General features: G+C 40.4%; 1 protein-coding gene across 1 annotated transcript in view; it reads left to right on the top strand.

The window, feature by feature from the left end:
- The window catches only part of DNAH14 (dynein axonemal heavy chain 14), a 447800-nt gene that overhangs the window by 191554 nt on the left and 242266 nt on the right, over positions 1-13980 (top strand). Inside the window, exons 34-36 of the mRNA XM_054972406.1 lie at positions 887-1088; positions 2660-2735; positions 5120-5337. Coding sequence (XP_054828381.1) covers positions 887-1088; positions 2660-2735; positions 5120-5337 — 496 coding nt within the window. The remainder of the gene's footprint in view (positions 1-886; positions 1089-2659; positions 2736-5119; positions 5338-13980) is intronic.

The following is a 13980-nucleotide window of genomic DNA, read 5'->3' as shown; positions in this document are numbered from 1 at the left end:
AAAACATCTTCACAAATAAAAAGCAAAAAGATCTTATCTATACACTCCATTTTGGTGGCCAGCCACCATTTTTGGTGGCCAGGTTCAGTTGCTGACACCAAAGAGAGTAACAGTGTGAACATGTTGTGCCAGGGTGATATCAAGTTGCTAGCTACTCTCTTCATTTAATTAAATCCTGGTCTCTTTGTTTTAGGCTTATGTGGACCTCTCTTCTTCCATAGGCTGGCATCTCAGCAGACTCTAGCTATGACCAGTCAGCCTGCAAGTTTCAAACTCATTGCTGACTTCAGTGAGACACATGCCTGCTCATTCTTGCTGACTCCTTTTTTTCTTTTTCTTTTTTTAATATTTAGGGTACTGACTCTGCCTTTCCACTTCCTGCAGTTTGATCCTCTTACCTTGTGGTTTTTACACACACTAACCAGGAGCAAACTGGAAGGCCAAAACAATACTAGAAAGGGTCCCAGTTTTCCCCCCTTCCAATAGAATGGGGACGGATCAAGGAGGCTCAAGTGGTTTCTGCAGGGCTGTTGCCTTGCATCGACAACTGCCCAGCCTACAGTAGCTTGAATATACCTCTCGGTGATAGCTGGGGCACTGGCCTTAAGGGCCAATCCATCCCTGACATTTGACTCATGTTTCTTTATCTTGCTGTTGTTTTCTTCAGACTTCTATAGAGACATCTATTGTTACCTCTACTAACTTTTTTTCTTTCTGTGTTCTTTTTGGTTCTTTCAAAATCACTCATCCTGCCATTAACCCTTCAGCACAAAGAGTTCCAAAGATTTAGGGCATGAGGAGGAGGCATCAGTAGAAGGTTTGCTTTGGTGGATGTTAATTCACAAATAATTATTGGATTATTTTCTCCTCAGAATACTTCAAAGAGAGGCAAAGTAGACACTTTTGTAATAAACCCCAAAAGTGCTAGTCTTGGTGAACTTTTTGGACAGACTGATCCTAACACAATGGAATGGACAGATGGTCTTTTAGCATCAGCAGTACGAGCATTTACTAAACTTTCAGCAAAAAAACCTAAAAAAAAACCCCAAAGCACCAGTGGAAAATTTGAAATCCAGAGCTTGTACACTGTAAGTTTAGTATTTTAATAATTATAGTTTTTAAATATATTATATAGACACTTGGTCTTTTTTTATGCACTAGTGAGTTTTGGAAGTTTATTATTCAGTGTGCCCGCCTTGAATCTTTTACCTAACCTAAACCTAGTTTTTTAAAAATAATCTTCATGAAATGCAATTTCTTTTGTTGGGAGCTATACAATTAGGGCCTTAGGAAACACTTTTTGTCTAACTCCTGTCTTGAAAATGAACTAAGAAAAACCTTGTTTCTGGTTCAACTTTCTAGATATGCTGTGTGCACCATTCTGAATGTTGGGGTGGGGGAGAGACTAGATATGATGGTATCCTCATGGCTGCTATGAGAATGCTGCCATCCTTTTAAAGAGATTTTAAAATCCTGCGAGGGCCTGATCGATCCTACAGCACAGTGTTATCATTTCGCCTCCTTGGATCTTTTCAAATGCTGAAACAGCCATGGTGTGTGTGTGCGCGCGCACACAACCATTTTAAAATGGCAGCAGCATCTCCATGGTGGCTGTGAGGGCTCTATCACATTTAGTTTGGTCCTGAGTCTGACTTGTTTTCTCTGAGGTCAGGGCTCAGGGTTGGGCTTCTGGATAAAAACCTGCTTTTCCCCCACTAACTGCACCTTTTAAGCTAAGAGTCATTGTACACATTACTTCATTTATGCGTTCACCAAAGAGCCAAACCAAGCTCTATGCAGTCACACAGAAGCTTTGTGGAATAACTTCTGTTTTAAAAAAGGAGAGTGCAAATTGGCTTGAACAGTTACCGCCGGGAGAGGAAGAGTTCCTGCCTTTCTCCCAAACTTTTTTCCATGTGGAAAAACAGTGGAGGGAGGGGGAGAGTTTTCCCATTTCTGCTGCTGCACGTGCACACAATGCTTCTACATGGAGTAGCAGAAAGGTGGAAATGCCACCCCTCCTCACTATTTTTTGCATGGGGAAAAAGTTTGGGAGAAAGACAGAAGCTCTCCATGCCCTGGTGGCAGCTTTACAAGCCCCTTTGCACTATCCTTTTTTTAAACAGAAGGCATTCTCCAGAGCTGCTGTGTGACTCCATAGAGCACAGGTTGGCTCCGTAGAGAACTAGTAAAAGAAGTAATGTGTAGCATGGCCCTAAGACATGTCCCAATCTAGTATTGTACCATTTGATAAATTAGATTCTAGGTGTGTACCCTGTTTATATTTATTAATTTAAAAAAAATTAAATCTCAACCTGCCATAAAGCTCAGGGCAGTTTATTATCTTTCTTTTCTCTAGTTCCATCTATGTTGCCTTTTCTTTTAAGATAGATCTGTATTTAATTTTAATTGTGATTTGCCTTGTGATTCAAGGGACTGCACATTATTTTCAGATCGTATGTTGATAATCCAGGAATATCACTGAAATGGATCACAGAATTCATTGAATTCTTTCACAGTTGCTATCCTAGCTACCCTGCCTCCCCCAAGATAATGGATTTATCATTTTATTTTAAATAATCATTGTGTTTTTAATATAAAAGCCTAATTTATTTTGTCAGCATGCACTGTAACTGTTCTGATTTCTGCTTTGCTAAAGCTTAGTACAGTGAATATGCAAGAAGTCATCCTAACTGATGAAGTACTGCAATACTCTGAAAATTCTTCTTGCCAATGTAAGTAATGTACAACAAAGAGAGAGTTATGGCCAGAACGCTCTAGTGAAAAAAAAGAAAAACACCACCGTAACTAACTGTTTACACTGTATACTGTAGATGCAGAGGAGTTAGCCGTGTTAGTCTGTAGTAGCAAAATCAAAAAGAGTCCAGTAGCGCCTTTAAGACTAACCAACTTTATCGTAGCATAAGCTTTCGAGAATCAGTTTTCTTCGTCAACTAACTAAGTTGGTTAGTCTTAAAGGTGCTACTGGACTCTTTTTGATTTTGCTACTACAGACTAACACGGCTAACTCCTCTGCAGCTGACGAAGAGAACTGTGATTCTCGAAAGCTTATGCTACAATAAAGTTGGTTAGTCTTAAAGGTGCTACTGGACTCTTTTTGACTGTATACTATCAATTCAAATATTTATATATAACCACTTATCAGTCTCTTTTCCGTATCTGAGTCATAAAATGTCACTTCTTCAAATTCACAATTATACAAGGATCACCTGTATTGCTATCCTTCTAGCTACCACACCCCACACAATGGAAAAGAAACTGAATTGATAGTATAATGTGTAAACAGAGAGATACAGTATTTTTCTTTTTTCATTAGAGTGTAAGTAATGTAGCAGTAACATAACAAGAATTCCTTATCCGATTTCTATCTTCCCAATGATTGATGCAAATTATGCAACACTTTAGCATTCAAAGAATTTTTACTTAAGCAGTCTTACTAAAACTGCTACACACTATGCTTTGATAATTTTATTTGTAAAAATAATCTGAATATTACAGTATAAGACATTTTACACAATAGTTATCTGAAAATAAATAACTTTATTTATTATTTATATCATCATATCCATAACCAGATAACACAATTGGAGATCTTATTCCAGTGTCCCCAAGTGATGATCTCAGACTTTATATTGAAAGTGATTGGTCAGTCTTGGACAAGTGTTCAACACCAAAAGCATGGAATCAGTTGGGACAGTAGCTTTTTCAACTGTAATTCAGCTAGACTGCTTTAAAAACCAGTCTTGGTTCTACCATTGCTATACACAATGAAATGTATAAAACAAAGCAAGATGGATATTCCTTTTTATTCATTCATCTCTCAGCCAATTCCATTATGGTAGAATCCATGCTTGAAAATCAGAAAAAAACAGCTAATTTTGCCCCAATTGATAAAGAAGAGAGAACATTAAATCTAATGGAAAAGAAAGTTTGCCCTTCGTCAGCACTTTTGTTAAAAATGGCTAATTGCCAAGTCATTATGACAGATATCAATTATTTAGAAGGGAATGTATATCTTGCTTCTAAGATTTAGTCCCAGAAGAAAAGAAGTTGGCAATGGTTTTTCAGTCCAAAGCCAATAAATTTGACAGTATAACAAATAAACACAGCTAAGCATGTTGCAGATTGTACAGTTAGAAATTTGCTTCCATTATTTCCCTGAGAAAACATACCCAGCACAAGTCTCTAGAGCTGAATTCTGAATTCTAGAGCTGAGGGATTTCCTTTGGAAGAATCTGAACTGATGATGTTCTAGAGAAACTCAGGAAAAGTAGGTTTATAGCTAGAGCATTGGGTGTCACCACAACTTAGTTTGGGTTTCTTCTGAAAAGCCCTATTGTAGGCAACACTGATACCAACTTCACAGTTCCCAACATGTAGGATTTTCTTTAACTACAAAGGTGTAAACGGGAGGGAACACCATAAGAACATAAATTCAGAGGAGTTAGCCATGTTAGACTGTAGTAGTAAAATAGTAAAGAGTCCAGTAGCACCTTTAAGACTAACCAACTTTATTGTAGCATAAGCTTTCGAGAGCTCAGCTCCCTTCGTCAGATGCATCTGACGAAGGGAGTTGTGGCTCTCGAAAGCTTATGCTACAATAAAGTTGGTTAGTCATAAGAACATAAGAAACCTGACATATCAGATCAGTGATCCATCTGTTCCAGCAACTTGCTTAACACAGCGGCCAACCAGTTACCCTGGAGGGACCAACAAACAGAGCCAAACCAAAGCCTTCCCCTGATCTTTCCTCCTAGCACTGGTATTCAGAGGTTTGCTGCCTTGTGCTACGATGAGCTCCAGGATCTTCAGCAACTGGCCTGTGTACATGCATAGCTCCCATAGGTGACTGCACAAATAACTATTTGATTAATTTTAGTTACAGCTAATTGCAACCCTATTTTTAATTTGTTGTTGTCTTTTTACAAGGCAAAAGGACAGGGGGAACAGTCCCAAACTCCAAGGCAAAGGCACACTAAGGACACGCCAAAAGACCGCTGCTGCAATCCAAAGCTTTATTCACAAATGCTGAGGGTCAAATCAAGAAGATTGTCTTTTTACATACAAAGCAAATCTTGACTTTAATACTTTTTTACAGATGAATCTGTTATTGACTGGCAGTGGGTTATCTTGGATGGGCCAGTAGACCCAATGTGGATAGAAAACTTAAATTCTGCATTAGACGACTCCAGAACATTGTGCCTTGCTAATAGTGAAAGAATCTACTTATCATCAGGAATGAGAATGATATTTGAAGTTGACAGCCTCTCTCAGGCCAGCCCTGCTACTGTTAGCAGATGTGCTATGGTTTATGTGGTAAGTTTTTAAAATAAAAAATAAAATAACAGTAGGATTATATCTACTTTATTCACAGCATATTTTATATTTCCTTTTATTTAACATCCTCAGCAAGTCCAGCAATTGAAATGAGCTGATTAATTATTTGCTGTTTTCAAAAATGATTGTTCCCTCATCATTTTCAGTGAGAATAGTTACCTATGAATAGAATTGAATAAATATGCCCAGCAATGAAGAATTTACCATCATGACATTTAAAAAAGATTTATTGGCCTTTATTTTGTAAAAATGACAATAAACTGTATTTTCTTGTATGCATTTCGGCTCTGCATACAAATGTGACTTTTTTGCCTTCCCCTTCCCCTTTTTAAAACTACTCTTTTTCACTGAACGTATGTGTATATGACAACTGAGGAGAACCATCTTATGTATCTGATTATATGAACTCTAGCCACAGATTATTATACTACATTAAAATAGTTACTGGCCTCAAGCAAAATGGCACTCTTTTCTACTTAATTTACTCTGTTTCTAGATGATCTTTCAACAAAACATTTCTAAGGTTGTTTCCAAACAAAAATAGAAACATAGAATAAATCCAATTAATCAAAAAGAATAATTTAAAACCATATAAAAGAAACATAAAAATCAAACTAATTCTCAAATTCCTGATGAAATGAAAAAACTCGCTGCTGTTGAAAAGAGACTAGGTAAAAACCTAGAGAGCAATTCCCAGAGTTTCTAGCTACCACAAAAAAAAGTTTCTGTTCATGGTGGTGGACAACTTACCTTTCTAGATAGAAAATCTGGAGCAAAGCGTTATGGAGAGATCTTAAAAGCTGAGGAGGGATGTGTGGTTATGTGGCTCTCCCAGCCGCGGCGTAACGCCGCTTGGGCTGGGAGCCGTCCTTTGCCGCCCCGCCTGGAGAGGGAGACAGGCTCCCTTCCTGGGCATCCGGGGATTTGCTGAGGGGGGCGGAGCCAAGCGCCATTGCGCAACGGCTCTGCTCTCCCCTGCGGCAGTTGCAGTAGATTGCTCGGCTCACCCACCTCACCCTTTTTTAGTGCAGGAATAGCCGGCTGCTGTATTCAGAGCCAGGTAGGAATTTTTTCCTCTTTTCCCTGATTGGCTTTGGGAGAAGGGTTTTTTCGCCTACCTTGCACTAATGGCAGTGTTACGAGTTATGTTGGGTGGTGCTGTTTAGTTACCTTATTGGCAGGAGATTTTGGGAATAGGGTGCGGGCCGGTGAGCCCCTGTGGCATTCCCCAAGGGTGGGGAACAGGGTCTGCCATTAGGGCGGTATGCTTGTGGCGGCTACCGTCGGGCAGGCAGACGCCTGAGGGGATCCCCTGGCACAAGGCCTAACCTCATGCTAGACGGCTGGGGCGTAACAGGTGCTTGAGTGGGGATCCTATGGCCTAGCTGGCCATGTTGCAGCCATTCGTGAGATGGCCTACACCTGGGGCATTGGGGCTCGCCCAGACAGGCAAGGCGGAGGTCAGTGGGCTGATCCCATGGCTTGACCTGTACCACTTAGTTAGCTCTTGCCGCGCTTATCTTTATGGTCATTTTAATAAACGGCCCATTTAATCCAAGCCTGTGTCTGTCTCTTACTTCCGGCTGGGGCTGCAATACAGTACAAGGCTTTGCCTGAGATATTTAGAGTCTCTCTACACGAGTCACCTCGGCGTGTGTTTGTCAAGTGTAGGGAGATGCAATCTTAGCTCGAAAGCATCATTTAAAAAGACAGCCAGCGAAGATCACTCCTCAGGGGGTTTGTTGATTTTATCTTTCCCCCCCCCCAAAGGCTTTGGCAATTTCACCTTTCCAGTTAAAACTGTGTGCGATCACAACCACCGCAGGGCAGAGAGGAATGGAAATGGGCTGGAGCTGCCTTCCAGAGCCAGGCTTGGACCTGGAGAGGTTATAATGGGCTGAAGTTTCCCTTCTGGCATTTCACAGACCCTTCACACAGCTCCATTGTATACCAAGTCTTTGCCATGCCTCCAGCTCTGTATTTTTAAACTACCCTTCCTGACTACCATTGCATCTCCCAGCACATGTTCTTCATGTGTCAGATGTCTCAGAGAGAGCCTCATGGACAGAATGTCTGGATCTTGGAGGACGCAATTTTACCCAGTTTTTCATCCATGACATTCTGTCCATGAGGCTCTCTTTAAGACATATATATATATATAATTAATTTTCCATATAGATAGAAATAGGAAAAGGAAAAATGGGGTGGGAGGAGGTAAGAAAGAAAAGAAAGAAAAAGAATACAAAAAATTCATTGTGTCAGCTTACATCAACATTCTAGTTCTCCATACCTCCTACTTTATCCTGACGAATATTCAACTGTGGTTACTGATCGTTCATTACAATATTGCCTTTATATATTTATTACATTTTAGTCTCTATATTTATCTTTAATCCAGTTGTAGAAGGGAGTCCATAAAACAAAAAAGTCTTCTTCTATTTGTCCTTTCATTAGTGTAGCTAATTTAATCCATTTCCACGATTTCCATTATCTTCGTTATTAATTCCTCTTGCAGAGGTATTATTTGACGTTTCCAATAAAACGCTAATAAAATTCTGGCCGCTGTTACTACATGAATTGTGAAGTACTTCTGTTCTTTGTTCATATCTGGCATACAGTTTAGCAAAAATGTCTCTGGTTTGAAGAGAATTGAAGTCTGTAGAATAGTTTGCAACAATGTGTGCACCATTATCCAAAATCTAAACACCTCTTTACAGGACCACCACATATGAAAAAAATGTTCCTGTATGTTTCCCACATTTCCAACACTTATTTGACATGTTTTTATACATTTTTGCCAGTCTATCCGGTGTTAAATACCACCAATAAATTTAAGGCAATTCTAATATTATTTCTCAGTTGTCTTTTGGGGAGAAAACCTGTCTGATCCGGATGTATTATACCAGGTAATACTTTTTTTAATCTTGTAGCTAATATTGTAGCAAATATTTTATAATCACAGTTGAGCAGGGAGATAGGTCTGTAATTCTTGATCTCCTTCACATCTGTTCCTTCTTTGTGTATTGAAGAAATCGTTGCCTCCATCCATGATTCAGGCAAAGCTGTTCCCTCTAGTGCTGTGGTAATCATATTTTTGTATGGTAAGATAATGACATCTTCTAATGCTTTATAGTATTCTGCTGGGAGTCCATCTGGTCCAGGGGTTTTCTCATTATTTTGTTTCTGTATTGCCTCCACTATTTCCATCACTGTGAACGGATCATTCAGCCATTTTCTTTTCTCCTTTGATAATTTAGGTAGCTCTTGATTTTGTAGGTACTGCTTTTGGGTTTCTACTGAAATTTCCTCTTTTCTATATAATTGCTTATAAAAAATCACCACCTTTTTATTTCATCTTTTCGTGTCTTTTCTCTCTTTGTATCATCATACAAGCACTGAATAAGCCTCTTTTCTTTTTCCTTTCTAAGCTTATAAGCTAACCATCTCCCTGATTTATTTGCATGTTCAAAATGGTTTTGTTTGGCAAACTTAATGTTTTGTGCAATTTCTTCCATCGATAGTAAGTTAACTTGATTCTGTAAAGCTTTAATTTTGCTTTTTAAATTTACATTCAAAGGATCCTTTTAAAAATCTTTTTCCTTTTTTCCCTAGTTTCCCATTATTTCCGTATATCGTTGTTGCTTCTCCCTTCTTTGTTTTGCTGCATATCTTATCGCCAATCCTCTAAAAAATATGCTTTACTTGCGTCCCAGACAATATTCATGTGTGTTTCAGGGTTTATATTTTGTTGGAAGTAATGTTTCATTTCCTCTTTAACATCTTGTAGAAATTTTTTATTCTTCAGTAGTTGTGTATTCAGCTTTCGTCTAAATTTCTTTGTTGTTTCCGCTATTTTCAATAATAAGGGTTTATGGTCCGCGTACATTCTGGGAAGTATATCAATATCTCTAACTTTTTGTACTAGGCCTGTGGAGATCCAACACATATCTATTCTGGACCAAGACTTATGACAGTCTGAATAAAACGTGTAGTCTCTTCCTGTTGGATTCCTTGCTCTCAATTTATATTCGTCGATTAATTTATATTCTTCCGCCAATCTGAGAAAGGATCTTGGGAGAAGCCCTTTAGAATTCTTAGATTTCTTTGTTGTTTTCCTATCCAAAACTTGGTCAAATACCACATTAAAGTCCCCTATTAAACATATATCCATATAATCAAACTTTGTCAAGATTTCATTCAGATTAGGATAAAAAATTTTCCTGACAGTCATTTGGCGCATATATCGTTGCTAGTAAAGTCGTCTTCTCTCCAATAAAGATCTTGACCAGTAGTAGTCTGCCATCTTCCGCCGAATATATCAAAGTTGGTTTCAATTCTTTTTTATTGTAGGCTACTATGCCTCTTTTCTTGATCAAATCTGCAGTAGAGAAAGTATTGCCAAGTTTTTTACATTGCAAATAGTGCTGGTCTTTCTTTCTTATATGGGTTTCTTGCAGGCAGGTAACATCCTCATTTAAAAATTTTAATTGTTTAAAAGTTTTCTTTCTTTTTCTGGTGAGTTTAATCCATTAATGTTGGTTGAGAAGATTTTTATAGGTTTCCCCTCCATTATATTCTTTCTTTGTTACTATCATCTTTATTTCGTCTTGTCACTCTCATCGGTTTCGGTTTGTGACTTGGGGTTTTAGTCTTTGAGGATCCTTCCTCTTCCTCTGATGCTGTTGAGTAATCTTGTGTCGAGGTTCCTCCATCTTCCTCTGTGCTGTCTTCCTCTTTTGATCTCTTTTTCTTACTGTCTGTTTGCTTGTCTCCTCCCATATCTTTCCTTGAAGTTCTCCATCTTGTATGTTGAGTCAGTTTTAAATCTCTGTCCTTCAAACTGGAAAATAACTCCTTCAGGGGTTAACCATTGAAAGGTGATTGAATCTTCATTTAATTTAGTTGTTAAAGGTATATATTCCTTTCTTTTCTGTTGTACCTTCCATGGAATTTCTTTCAGCACTCTTATCTCCTTGTCTCCAATCTTGAGTGGTTTATCATGAAGCATTCTCAGAATACGATCTCTAGTTGTACGTCTTGTGAATTTAGTATGAACTTCTCTTGGCACCTTATTTTCTTTGCATACAATGAGTTAACTCTGTATATTAAATCAATTTCTTTGTCCATCTCCACTGGTTCCTCTTCCAAGAATTCAGCAAGAGCTTCTGTAAGTTCCATCCTCAAATCTTTCTCCCTATACTCTGTTATATTTTGGCATCTTATCATAAGTGCAGCTCTTTCCATTTCTAATCCCATTAAGGAGTTCCAAGTAATATCATGTTGAGAGGCCACTTCTGCTTTCTGCCAGGCTTTCTCACATTTTGTATCTACTGTTTGAATTTGGTCAGCCATATCTTGAGTTATATGCTTATTTTCCGCCAGTTGTGCCTGGAAATCATTCATTTTCTCTCTAAGTTGTGCCACTTCCGTGTTTAAATTCTTCATTTGTTCTGCCACCTGAGTTAATGTAGTATTAATTTTGTCCATCCCTGCCTGCAACATAATTTGTAGACTCTTTTGAGGGTCTGTCTCTGTTTCCTGAGTCATTAAAGTGGTGGATTTAGATTGTGCCGGGGAGGGCGAACCTGGAAAAGTAGAACCTAATTTTTTCCCTTGCTTACTCATTGTCCCTCTAAATAACACCTTATATCTTCAAAAAATTGTTTTCCACAAGCCTATCCTCAATTACTTTAAATTCTTAATTCTTATTTAACCACTCTTTCAATTATTCAATACCTAAAACTCAAACCATCGTTTCTTTTCCCCTAAACCCATGTATCTCCCCCATCCATCACAACTCTATACAAGAACAGAGATAATTTAATATTACTACTAATTTATAAAATGTCCAGTAGATGGCAGTATAAGATCACAAACTGAAAGTCTTCTCTCCACAATATTTCTCGTCCAAAAATAGAAGCATTTAGTCTCCAGTTTTCTCACGGTCTTCTCTTAGTCTTCTCACAGTCACAATCTTTTTCTACTCCAACCAAAGGAACAAAGGCAAGAAGAAATAGGATTCCTCCCAAAGTCTACAAATATAGTAACAGTTCGAATGTTTAGCATTCCAGGCAATCTAACACATCCCATAGGAAAGGGCTCCATGGGTCCCCAATTTCCAAAAGAAAGTTTAAGTTTAAAAAGAAAAGAGTCCAGGAAAAAAACCAACGAAGCAAAAAAGAAAAGAAAAAAAGAACACCAAGTATAAGTCTTCTGAATAAACCTTCTATTTCCAGTTAAAAATCACTCCATAAAAGGGGAAACACAGAAAAAAAGAAAAACAATACATGCCTTTATACAGTCAAAAGCCGCTCCAAAAAGGGGAGGGGAAATGCCACTCCCCCTTTCCCTTTTTTAACTCTCTTTTGAGTAATGATGTTAAAAAGCCCTTACCTTTGGCTGTTCTTGGCAATTAAACTCACAGTTCAGAGGCAATTATAGATCACGTCTCAAGCAGCAAGAAGATTGAAAGTCTCACTACACAATTCCAGCATTCCCAGCTTGTCGGCCATTAGCCTCTGCCTCCGTCCTGGCTCCAGGTATACCATCAGATACTCTCCGTCAGTTGTTACTGACAACAGCAACCACAAAGAGTTAAACCCCAGCTAACCGGCACCCTCCAGGTGTTCCATTTGAGATGTAAAAATCCGCTGGACAGGGCAGTTCAGTTCACCTCTGGAGATGGATCACCAAGGCTCAGCTGCTTCACTGCAAAGCAGCTGAGCCTCATAGACAGAGAGAGAGCCTCATGGACAGAATGTCATGGATGAAAAATTGGGTAAAATTGCCTCCTCCAAGATCCTCTTGTTACACTTCCAACAAAAAGAACTTGGGGGAGACAGATTGGCTTGAATTACATTATTATAGCTGTGTTCTTGCCTTCTGTAAGCAGATCTTAATTTCAGTAACTATCATCATTCCATAATCATGCATTGCAAAATGTGAATAATTCTCAATTTTTATTCTTTAATGAGATTATGGGCCTTATGGAAAGTGAGCTTTTCTCATGAGCAAGGACTCAGTGCCTTGTTCCTCAAATAGAAAGTGAGGTTATTAATATGCTTATTCTTTCAGGCTTACACATAAATTCATGAAAGTGCTCAGCCTTTTTTGCAATTGTATCACAAACAAAAGTCAATAAATGATTTGCTAAAAATAAAGTAGTATTTAACGTGCTAGATAATTAATCATGTTTAAAAGTCATTGTATGTACAAAACAACCCCGCTCACACCAGCCAATGACCACACCCTGCCCCTCACATCCAGGCGAGAGAACAGCGGCGGCGCAGCCAATGGGGAGGCTGCGATCCCTGCTGCTGCCACCGCCGTCAATAGGCTCCTGTCAGAGGGCAGGCATCCCTGCCAGGGAGGGGGCAGAGGTGACAGTGAAGGTCCCGATCGAACACCCCCCTTGCCCGTCCATCCCCCATTTCTGATGAGGGCCAGGCCGGTAGCCGCAGCTCAGTGCGCCTGCACATACCCACTTCCACTGCCACCACCAAAAGAAAAAGGTTCCCCCCCCCTGAAAAGTAGGGCCAGACAGTAGGGAGCTGATCTCTGTTGCCTAGAGAGCAGTTGTACTTCCAGGAGATCTCCAGCTACCACCTGGAGACCGGCAACCCTAATCAGTCCCCAGGTTCCGGAGAAGCAGGTGGGGGGGGAGGCGGGGCCGCCAATGAGTGACAGAAATGCCCATTGGGAACCATGTGGGAGGCCAGGAAGCCATTTGGAAATGAGGGGAATGATACGCGCATTCAGACTTGCTGCCGCGCAATGGGAACACATCACTGCATCTCTACAAAGCAAGAGCAGGGGCCAGACCTTGACAGCCATGTCCCAGTACTGGGGAGATGCCCCCCCAGAGTGAACTGAGAGACCCTCCCCATGCCAAGTCCATCCCTTCCTCTGCAAACACAACCCCCACCCCCTGGCAGCAGCTTTCCACCTGCACCCCATCTTCCTGGCTTATCAGATGCCACTCACTCATCCTATCAGAGAATGAAAGTCCTCGGTGCCCCCCCCCGCAGACATATATGGGCCATGGTTCAGTTCCCACCCCTCTGCCTGATGTTACATTGGGGGAGGAAGGGGGCGGGGAGGCTGAATGGGGTCTGTTTGATACATTTGTAGGGATGTGGGAGTGGAAATGTGTGATGGGGGTGTTGGGGAAGGGGCTAAGGACAAAGTCAGGCATGCAAACACAGAAGTTTGTTGTTTTTCAACTCCGCATGTCACTCACAGAGGGTTGGGGGGTGGGGCGGGGAGGAGCGGACATGCTCGGGACGTGCCTGCAAGAAAAAGACACACATGTGGGCTTTGCCTCGGTCCACAGCCGAGGCAAACCCCACGCTCCAACATCTGAGAAGATGCACATAGTAGAGAGCGGCAGCGATTAGCTGATGCGAGACCATCTGGCGAGGATGCATTCTGCCTTGGGGTGCTTTTACCTTTAAGGGAGGAAACGAGCTGGTAGTTACAAACACCTGGTCAAGAGTAGTTTTCGGGGCAACTGCCCCTTCCCCTGCCGAGCCTCACCTGAAGAGGTTAGTGGTCAGATGGGTTCAGGGGATGGGGCGGTTAGTACTAATCAGTGGGACAGGTTCATCATTGCCCCATCTCCTC

Source organism: Eublepharis macularius, chromosome 1 (genome assembly GCF_028583425.1).
Source record: "Eublepharis macularius isolate TG4126 chromosome 1, MPM_Emac_v1.0, whole genome shotgun sequence".
Lineage (NCBI taxonomy): Eukaryota > Metazoa > Chordata > Lepidosauria > Squamata > Eublepharidae > Eublepharis > Eublepharis macularius.
This window is presented reverse-complemented; position numbering and strand designations above follow the sequence as displayed.